General features: G+C 38.1%; 2 protein-coding genes across 2 annotated transcripts in view; one reads left to right on the forward strand and one right to left on the reverse strand.

Annotated features, from left to right (window-relative positions):
* Window positions 1–5,463, forward strand: part of mnat1 (MNAT1 component of CDK activating kinase) — a 53,971-nt gene extending 48,508 nt beyond the window's left edge. The window contains exon 8 of the mRNA XM_015013223.2: window positions 5,231–5,463. Coding sequence (XP_014868709.2) covers window positions 5,231–5,351 — 121 coding nt within the window. The 3' untranslated portion in view covers window positions 5,352–5,463. The remainder of the gene's footprint in view (window positions 1–5,230) is intronic.
* On the reverse strand, window positions 5,462–10,642 carry trmt5 (tRNA methyltransferase 5). The gene is made up of 5 exons (XM_015013199.2): window positions 10,537–10,642; window positions 8,983–9,569; window positions 7,828–7,952; window positions 6,178–6,817; window positions 5,462–5,683 (listed from the first exon to the last, which is right to left on the reverse strand). The coding sequence occupies exons 1-5, from the start codon at window positions 10,542–10,544 to the stop codon at window positions 5,622–5,624; spliced, it is 1,422 nt and encodes a 473-aa protein (XP_014868685.2). The 5' UTR covers window positions 10,545–10,642; the 3' UTR covers window positions 5,462–5,621.
* Between the last annotated feature and the right edge of the window lies 1 nt (window position 10,643).

The raw sequence follows: 10,643 nt of genomic DNA on the forward strand, positions 1-10,643 counted from the left end.
TTGAAGACAGAAACCAGAAAAAACCCATCTAAACCCCAACTAACTAAACTACACTGTAAAAAACACACACAAAAACACAAAACAAGAAAAAAATTGTGAAAATATCTTAGTACACTTGAAATAAAACAACACAAACTCAGAAGTAACTTTTCAACCAGCTATAGGGGTTTATTTTAAGTCAGCAATTCCTTAGTACTAATGAAAAAGTACTTATTAGTGAAATAATCTGCATTTTGTTTTTACAGTGTAAAAAGGACAAATTTTACTGATTTTGATTTAATGTTGGAAAGTGAGATTTTTTTAAACAATGTATCTGAACTTGTGTTTTCCATTGTAAATGGTGGAATTTAAAGAATTAAATTTAATTCAAGGTGTTGCTGATTTCCAGAAGCAGGAAGAAATGTTTTTTTTTTTTTAAAAAGCCACCTATCCATTATGCTCCCTTGTCCCAGTTGCAGTCTGACGCACACACGCACACACACACACACACACACACACGCACACACACACACACACACACACACACAGACACACACTCAGAGTCCTTCAGTTGTCTCCGTCACCTGTGCTCGTCTTTTCCAGCTCCCCCGAAGCGACATGATGGGCCGCTGCAAAGTGACCCATATTTACCCAATAATACAAAGCTTTGAAAAGACGCGTATCGGGTTGCAGCTAATGCTCCAGTGGGGCCTGGAGAGTGAAAGATGTTACCGGCCCAAACGTCTTGGATTTCAGTGCCTCGTGAACAAAAGGCAGTCCAGTCTTTGTGAGGAAAGTGAGAACCAGGGGGAGAGGTGGAGGGCAGACTGGTAGGGAAAGGTTTAGAGAGTCTGTTTCACAGGGTTATATCATCTGGATGAATGAGTTGCATCTTATTTTCTGTTTCCTGAATGCGTTTTATCACCATTTCTGACTGCAGTCGAGCAACAACAGTTTGATTTATTGTTTCAATTCACCACAATTCAAATTGGAGCTATGAAAATAAATTAGCTCAATGAAAACATAGCCAACAAAAAAATTCATGTTTTTCAATAAAACTTTTTGCACTAGGATTTTTCAACCATATCGGAATTTGCGTATTTCACAAAACTGCAATGGAAACACTTTTTTTGCATCGCAAGTCATGTGATCAACAAGCGGATGTTACTACTGGTAGAAACAACAAAGAAAACAACAGGAAGTGGAAGGAGGATGATTGATCTTTAAAGACTGATCATGTGAGCAAACTAATTAATGTGTTGTTTCTTATTTATTGGAAACACTGTAATTGTGAAATTGTGATTTTTCGACAAAGTTTTCATATTTGGAATGAAAACAAAGCGATGGAAACAGCAGTTTTTAAAAGCTGAAATTTGTGTCAAAATTTGTGTATTTGTATACAGCAGCAATGTGCTTTTTTTAGCTAACAGCTGCTTTGCTATCGACTTTAAAATTGTACAAATTGGAATTACAAAAATAAATTTGCTGAAGGGAAGCGAACCAATTTCGAAAAAAAACTTGCATTATTCAAAACTGTTATATTCCACTAATGTTGTAAAAACACATTTTCTCAATTGCGTTAACATTAAATAAGAAACCCAAATAGAATCACACATGAATTGGTCATTAAATAACACGATGTGCCATCATCCTCCAACTTCTTCCTGTCATCGTCTTTGTCTTTTCCACCAGTAGAAAGATTTGTTTGTTGATCTCATAATTCTTGTGATGCGAAAAAAAGTGTTTCCAAAAAAGATATTAATATTCTAACTTCGATATGGCTGGAAACCCACCACCCCCCTCAACCCAGCGCAAAAACTGTTTTTCCGAAATTGATGAGTTTCCATTAATCAAATTTATTTTCGTAACTCTTAATTTGCGCAATTATATGGTAATTAGAAATGTAAATAGAAACATGTAATTTTTTTTCAGTAAAATAAGGTGGATTTTCAACTGTATCGAAATTTGCGTATTTTTCCGCATCACACCAGTCATGTGATCAACAACCGGAAGTTACTACTGAAAGAATGACAACGACAGGAAGAGGTGGGGTAATGGCGTCGGCTTTTCATTTTTAAATAACCCATCATGTTATTAAAACTTATTCACGTGGAAATTATGTTTATTCAACAATAGCGGAATATCGAAAATGTAGTAATGGAAACGCAGCTGTAGGACTCCGTTTACAGGAAGGAGGCGCCGAGTTAGCGGAGCGGAACCGAAGCTAAACTCTGCCGTTCTGGGTGAGAGCGGGTCGGACAGGCTCGGTTTATAACGATGATTTCACCTCGTACTCTTCATCTGCAGCACTCTTCCTCTCCTTCACGCTCTCCTCTGGCTCTGCCTCTCCTCGGGGGCTTGCAGGTATAAAGTTACACAGAGCTCTCAGCTTTCTTGGAAGGAATGACCACATGAGTAGCTTGGGGATTAGATTAGCAGGAAGAGCAGACTTAGGCGGGCCGTAAATAGCCCACTTTTTTCACCATTAAAAAGGCCCGGTACAATATAATCAATAGATAGCACTCATCTGATGCAGGAAGCCATATGAGAAGACCTCCCTCAAGTGCTCTGAAGGACAGGCTACAGCAGTGTGGGCCTAATGAAGTTATTATTAATCACTGGGGCTGCTGTGTTGTTTCTCTAGTGGGTGATGAGAGCGCTGATCTGATTGGTATTCTGTGACTTTCTCTTTCTGGATGCGCTTTGATTTTTGGATTTATGTCACATCAGCCTAGTTTCCCAGTCTGAAACGATTAATCTGATTATTGAAATAATCTTCAGCTAAATTAGTAATTGATTAATCACTAGCTGCACCAGCAAATTGCCTTTTTTATATCTGCACATTCCAGCTAAGAACATTTTGAGGTGTATATAGACACAATATAAACGACTAGTTTCAATCATATGCTACTACAAATGATTTTCCACCATTACTTTGGCGCTCCCAAAGGCGCAGCACCCCTATTCATGGCATGCACTTCATAATCTCTTTTTGCGCCATTACTCAAAGCAGTAATTAAGCCAAAACTGTACAAATATATATATATATATATATATATATATATATATATATATATATATATATATATATATATATATATATATATATATATATATTATTTTTATTCCCTTCTCACCCTCTGCGGGTGGTCTCTCTTTTTCATCCTCTGAGCTCGGGTCCTCTACCAGAGGCCTGGGAGCTTGAGAGTTCTGTGCAGTATCTTGGCTGTGCCTAGAACTGCACATTTCTGCAGTTCTAGGCAGAAATGTGTATATATATATATATATATATATATATATATATATATATATATATATATATATATATATATATATATAAAATTTAAGATAAATAAAATATAAAATAACTACCCAGAACTCTTCATGTGGTAGTTTTAGCTTCACCTGGTTCATGTTCTGTGAAAAAACTCCTAATTAAGCAGCTTTTGCTATCCAGTTATTAATCTGTCAATCCAACAGATCAACTCTGTACTGTATTGATGTTAAGTCGAGCAGAAAGGGCTGAGTTTTTCTGAATAACAGAACTACTTCCCTCTCCCTGGCTATTTTTTCTTAATTAAAACTTCTTACTAACCTTGTTATCTAGCTGTCATAAGGTAGCAAAGCACCTTGTTCTTTTATACATCAGTCATGCTTTTCAGATTTAGCACATTATATTGATAACTTAACAGCTAAAGCTAATGGTAGTTGTTGGGGAGCAGCTTTATGCCCTCCAGCATGGAGAAGGGGCTCTTGCTGCAAGGGGTCCATATATGCTCTTGGGGGCCCCCTGGTGGTGTGGGGGGCCTAACAGCCAATTAACTTGCATAATGCCCCACCTACACCTCCACTCTGTCGCTCTCTGCTGTCCTCCAGGCGTTGGGTTACTCTGTAAAGCAGCTTGAATGGGTCCAGAAATCAGAGTGCCGTCTGCGCTCCTCATCCTGGCATCACTTTGAAGTTTCCTCAGCTCACAGGAACCGGGGGCCGCAAAGCCCGCCTCGTGTGAGGGCTTCAGAGCTGCCTGCCAGAGAAACGCCAGACGGGGGGATCAGACGGGGGCGGCATTAGGGAGAAAGCCGACATGTTGTCTGAGTTGCTTTAGGATGTTACTTTTCCAGCTTTGTTGTAAAAAGATTTTGCAGACAGAGGATTAGACGTAGCTGAGGCAGCTGTAACCCAGGAACATGATGTGGAGATTATCAGCAGCTCATCTGTTTCTCGGCTGTTTGAAGAAAGATGGTTGCGTCTGTCAGCACTGAGAAAACGAAAGACGTAGCGGATGATAGGCTACAGATTTCTAAGTAATCAATCTCATAATTTATTGATGAATCTGTGTGCCGGATATTTATCCCTCCTTGGACTTGAGTCAAACCCTTCATCTTAATGATTTACGTTAAACAGTTTCAAATCTGAACGCAGCAATGGTTTTTCCCTTTTTCCCCTCATTCCTTTTAAAATGTATTTCTCCTTTTCATTTTAGTCCATTCTTCATCCATGCCTCTAATTTCTGATTTATATTTGAATACTTACTTGCATTGATCATATTATCAGTAGCAGGACTTTGAAATGATTTAACTGATCACAAAAAAATCTTTATCTAGAAATGTTTTTCTCATTAAAATAACTTTTTTCTTAATATTAAGATGTTGTTCTGGTAAAATTGTGTCTTATTGCACTAATGTAGCTATAGTTTATGTGATTACAGAACAATTCTCACAGAAGGCATTATTACAATAAAAGCCACCTTTTGAAAATATATATTTTTTAGAAAAAGTAAGAAAAAAATGTGATTAAAATGATTAATTTTGATCTGGTATCAAAGAAATCCAGTTTTATTTTTAAATTATACCAACAATATGAAAACCATATTACAACATAAGTGTTTCATATCAGTCTATCGATTATTATTGATTAGTTTTTTGTTTAAAATATCAGAAATGCTACCAAACCAGTGTCACGACCTTCATAACTGCTGTGCAAGTTTCTGAACTTGCCAACAGAACTTGTATTTTAGGGTTCAGGGTTAATTTTGAGATACTTTGAGAATTTACTGTGGGTAAGTTTTCAGATCAGGTGAGTTTGTACTCTGATGGCACGTTGGTGAAACTTTTAGCCGCAAACTCCTCAGCTGTTTCTGGTTTTAGTGACCTTTAGGGGTCCAAAAGTGTTAAATACAATTTTGTCAGTAGGAAAAGTTTTAAGCTGTCGCTGCTGCTGGTACTGAGCAACGCCTTTCCTGTCTTGTCAGGTACCTGAACCACGTCCGGGCCGCCATGCCGCAGGACACGGCGGGAGGATACACCTCGGCTCTGGCGTGTTACCGCGCCATCCAGGACGCCTTCAGTGGCCTGTTTCCTATCAGAGACTGAATGGACAAATACGACTTTACTGTCACTGTGACGTCAACGTTTTTCATGAAGATTTGTGTAGATTTTTTTGTTGTTTATTGATATTATTTTTAAATAAAATAAGACAAACATTTTTTTTTCCATTTTGTGGGTTTATTTAAAACTCAAATGTAATCATGTACAGCCTCATAAGAAGAAAATAATCATCTGGTTGGTTCAAAAATCATAAAATTAAAATATTGTTTGAACATTTAAACTTAAAGTCCTAAAAAAACACAATCTGATTTGAAATCATGTTAAATTTGTAGCATCTTCACACTTTGGTTTCTTTGGGGCTGGTTCCTCAGACGGTTCTGTGAACACAGATAAAACAAAAATCAACATTTTAATCTGTTAAGACGGCTATAAAAGAGTGAATAGTTTTTATACATTTCTTAACAAGAAGCTCAAAACAGCAGCTTCCTCAGTCACAGAAAAGTAGAAGAAAAAACATTTTTTAACTAAAATGATGCAAAATGTAACGTAGCTGAAAATAAATAAAAGCTGCACATTTTTAATGGTTTAAATATGATCCACCCATCTACAAAATGGGAAAGACAAAAGAACATGTCATCCTGTAGCCAGGAATCATTTTCCTGGCTACAGGAATCATTTAGCTCATAAATTTGTTCAAGGAGGCATAATAGGTCACTTTTAAAAGGTTTGTGTTGTACTTTTTTGTAAAAGAAAAATAAGTTGTTTCATCATGATTGATTTGTAAAAGCAGTCAAAAGAGTAAAACATCCAAAGAGGTGAATACAGTTAATAACCGCAGTCGGTATGTTTAGTGTTCAGGTTTGTTTCTCACCTGTTTTGGTTTGGCTGCTGCAGTAGAGAACGTCTTTAGGGACAGTGAACCTCACGCACATCATGTCCTTGTTTGGTGCCACGTTACGCACAAAATGCACAGAGCACTCGTTCTCCAGAGGGAACCCAAGGCTGCGGGATGCCCTCTCCACCACGTCCGCCTCCGGGTCATCATGCTTGGAGAAACCATAGCAATGCACTGTGGGAAGGTTCCGATCGCAGGTCGGCTCTGGCTGCAGGAGGCCCCGGAAAGCGTCCAGAAACTCCAGCGCCAGCGCAGGCAGGTTCATGACCACATGGACCGCAGATTCCCCCTTCAGCAGAGCGGGCAGCTCCCGCCTCAGAGGCCCGCGGATGAAGTCTCTGCCGTCCAGATTGAAGGTTTGGACTTTGCTCTCCAACTTGTTGAGTTTGCAGTTGTGTTGCAGCCATCTGTACGACTCCGGGTTGAGGTCATTGGCCAGAACTTTGGCGCCGAGGCGGGCGGCCGGGATGGCGAAGGGTCCGACCCCAGCGAAGACGTCGAACACGGCGTCGCCACGTTTAACCAGCTGCACCACTCTTTGGTGCTCTGTGCTCAGCCGGGGGTTCCAGTAGACGCGAGAAAAGTCAAACTCATAAGTCACGCCATTTTCCTTCACCTGCAAGGGACAGAAGACGAGGTGTAAGAGAGAGTGACATAACTTCAAAAATAGATAAATTAAATATTAATTCAGATTATTCAGAGTTATTGTAGGTAGTTGAAGCGGTAAAGACAGAATGCAGATATTTTCTAATTGTTTACATCATGGACATTGTTTTTCAGCAAATTATTTCGTTTATCAAAGTTACAGTATGTAGCTTTTATAAAATATGTTTTTACATATTTGTTGAAACTGTCAACATGTTATGACAGTTTAATATGAGATAGATAATCTGAAAGAATCAATCTCCTCCACCTTCTACATGAGCTACTAGTACAGTCTGAAGAAACGCACCACCAAAACCAACCAGAGCCAGGAGGCGGGTCTTAGCGCTGTCAAACAACCTCATGTACTTGCTGCTAAATATGCTAAACAACTTACTGTTACAGGAAAGCCGTCATCTGTAGCCATCCTAACTAGCCTTAGCACTAGTTAGCATTTGCTAACTCGCTACAATGTAGCAGAGAACCAAAGGAGGAGGAGGAGGTGGGACGAGTAGCGCCACACAAGATTGTGATCAACAGCGCTAAGACCCGCCTCCTGGTTCTGATTGGTTCTTTCTAGTTTACACTGGGAGAAGTCAGAGGAGCTTAATTTTTCTCACAGATTTTTGTCTCATCCTTTCAAAAACATGACGCAGAAATCTCAACAAATGTGTAAAAAATAACTTTTTACAATACATACTGCAGTTTTAAGGGAATAAAGGAGGTCTGGGCAATAAGGCATGAAAATTAAATTTTCATACCAGATCCGATTTCTGATTTAATTCTTTTCTTAAGTTTAGATTGATCACATATTGTGTTAGTTCTGTAAATATTATGCTCTGAATATGGCTGAGCTGTTAGAATTAAATCAGTTTGTCCTGTATAGGGATATTATTGGTGATAAATAAATGAACTGAGCACAAATAAACCTGTCAGGCTGATTGATCTATGTGGGGATGATCCATATAAAACAACAGCGCATACTTTGGCGACCATGTTTTCCTCTCCAGCCAGAACCTCCATCTTGAAGTTGCGGTACGTTGAGTCGATCACGTTCGTCTTGTTGACCACACATGTGATTCCTGGGTTTTTGTCCATAATGACTTGACCTACAGAAGAAAGAGCAGAAAATCTGAACTTTGTCGATCAAACAAAGCAGATGTCTGTATCTATTAGCTTAAAAAAGTGTTTTAAATTTTTACAATTTTTATCACAGCAGGTTAATTTCACAGAGTTATTTAGAAATCATGTTAATTCAGTTAGAAAAATCAAACATTGTGTTTGATTTGATTTTGATTTGACCAATGTGTTCTAGTTGTTTTAAGCCCTAATTATTTCTCTGCCTCAGTTAATGAATATGTTCTCCTCTCTTCCTTATTTTGAAGAGTTGGTAATTATACTGGGTTTCTGAGTGACATCATATTTAGAATGACCAGCTATTGATTATTTTGACAATTTATCGGATAAAAAAAAATTGTCACCTTCTAGAGATTTTTCATTTGTTTTTTTTACTATCATAGAAATACATAAAAGATCCAAATAAATAACTCAGTTCCTTTTTTAAATAAGATAAAAACATTTTACAATGCATAAACATAGGATTTCTTTAGTTAACATTTGATTATTTGTAACAACTGAAGCAGCTAAAATTAATTCTTATTGTTTATTTCTTTTGGATATTTAAAATGATTTTCAGTTCCAGTGTTAAATGTTTATTATAATTTAAAGTTTATTGATCTTTCAGAATTTGTTCTTGCATTAAAGTATTACTTAAAAATTGTCTCAAAACAACAATATTATCGTTTATCGCAATAACTTCTGGGACAATTTATCGTCCAGCTAAATTTGTTATTGTGACATGCTCAGTTGGTCTAGTTACTTGGAAATAGTAATTAGTTACTGTTACTGGTTACTTCCATAAGAAAGTTACTTTACTTATTTTCAAAAGTAATATGTTACTTAGGTACAACCTAATAAATCTAATTCTTTCTGCATATTCAGTTATATAAAACTTAATCATATATCTCTTTGTAAAACTTGATTTGTTTCGCTCTTCTAACTTTTTAATGTTTTGACAAATCACCAAAACATTAAATGAAATGCAGATTTCTCTTTTTGTGATGATGTTTCCAGTCCTACCGATGAGATTCTTGTACGGCAGCTGGTGGTCTCTCAGGTTCATGTGGGCGATGTGTCCCACTCGGCTGAACGACGAGGTCACATCCTGCCCCTGAGGCAGCACCGCCTCCAGCACTTCCTCTGTCTTCAGGTTGTCGTAGGTCAGCTTCAGGTCGTATTGTTGCAGCTCATCAGAGACACCGTACGACCTCAGCGCCTCCGCTTCAACCTCACTGAACGAACTCGCCGACGACACCCTGTGTGGGTCCAGAAGGACCAACCGGAAACTGCTGCCCTCCTCGCTGCCTGGAACCACCCGATGCACACCTGGGCAATGGAGAGTGGACTTCTTCAGGCTCTTCACGACTTTGTTTAGGACCCCAGTTGGTACCTGCAGAGCTGGAACTGTGACGGTACGTGTGAAGGCGTCTTTGTCCAGAGAGGTCATGCCCCGAACCTCAGGAGGGGGTCGGTACAGTTTGGGCTCCATCACAGTCCGCCCGATGAACCCAGAACTGACCGAGTCTGAAAAGAGGAAACTCTGGAGAACAGCAGCAAAACCAAGTTTTGTTTGACTTTGAACGGATTCAAAAGTTCTGGAGAGGAATCTGTGGAGGCGCAAAGCAAAAATGGAGAAAAAAATCAGATCAAATTTATGAAACTTTAAAAAAATACAACTACAGAAAAGCAAACAAGATGCTTCTGACGTCTGCTCAGACTCTGCTGTTTTCTCCAAAATAGACTCAGACGTTTCTTCAATCATTTTCTGATGCTGATGAGTTAAAAGATAAAATATTTCCTTATCTATATAATTGATACCAAACCATAAGTTCACAAGATCCTCAGCATTCCTCTTTTTAATTTCTTTGGTATTTTTGAGTAACAGTTGTCATGAAATTACTACTTTATTCTCCTAATATTACAACTGCATTCTGGTCATTTTGATGCTTTATTATCGTATTATTTCAAGTTTATAATCTTAGCAAGTCCAAATAAATAAAAGCTGTAGAAGACAGCTGTCAAACAAGGTGGCCGCCTTCCATTATGAACTATGGAAACCCCAGGAGTGCACTGGTGAAAAAAAAAAAATCAGATTTAAAAATAAATAAAAAATAACCCATTTAATTCAATCGGTAAAACCAATTTATCGCACAGCCCTAAAGTCCGCTTATTCATACAAATTCACATATATGAATTAAGAGGGAAAAAACATCTAATTGCCCCATATAAGAAAAGATTAGCACACAAACTGGATGCTGTCAAAAATGACTGTTTCCTGATTGTCTGATAAAACTGGCATAAATGTAATTCACAGTTTAATGGATAGCTTTCATTATAGAACATAATTATTCTGCTGTAAAACTAATGAATGAAAGGGGACACGTTTCGCTAGTGTTTATCTCACAAACCTACGGAGTAACTGGTATTTAAACAGCTCTGTAACGCTGCTTCTCATACAATACAATCTCTAAGCGACATGTCATAATGGCAGCTCTTATAATGACATGATTTTAATTCTAAAACTTGGGACATTTATCGTTTTAAGTTAAAAATCAGCAGAAATAAAAACCTTACCTCAACATCCTCCGTTCAAAGGCACGCTTCAATTACGTCATCCACAATCGACGTGCTTGTGGATGACCCCTGGGGATTGGTCAAGAACTTTACAACTCGCTGTGTGA

Source organism: Poecilia mexicana, unplaced genomic scaffold (assembly GCF_051168715.1).
Source record: "Poecilia mexicana isolate PSO_F unplaced genomic scaffold, ASM5116871v1 scaffold_22, whole genome shotgun sequence".
NCBI lineage: Eukaryota > Metazoa > Chordata > Actinopteri > Cyprinodontiformes > Poeciliidae > Poecilia > Poecilia mexicana.

Coding starts and splice junctions, on each gene's coding strand:
- trmt5 (XM_015013199.2), bottom strand. Junction 7,953..8,982: donor GCCGTACAAGAATCTCATCG/GTAGGACTGGAA, acceptor TTTCTTCTGTAG/GTCAAGTCATTATGGACAAA. Junction 5,684..6,177: donor CAGCAGCCAAACCAAAACAG/GTGAGAAACAAA, acceptor CTGTGTTCACAG/AACCGTCTGAGGAACCAGCC.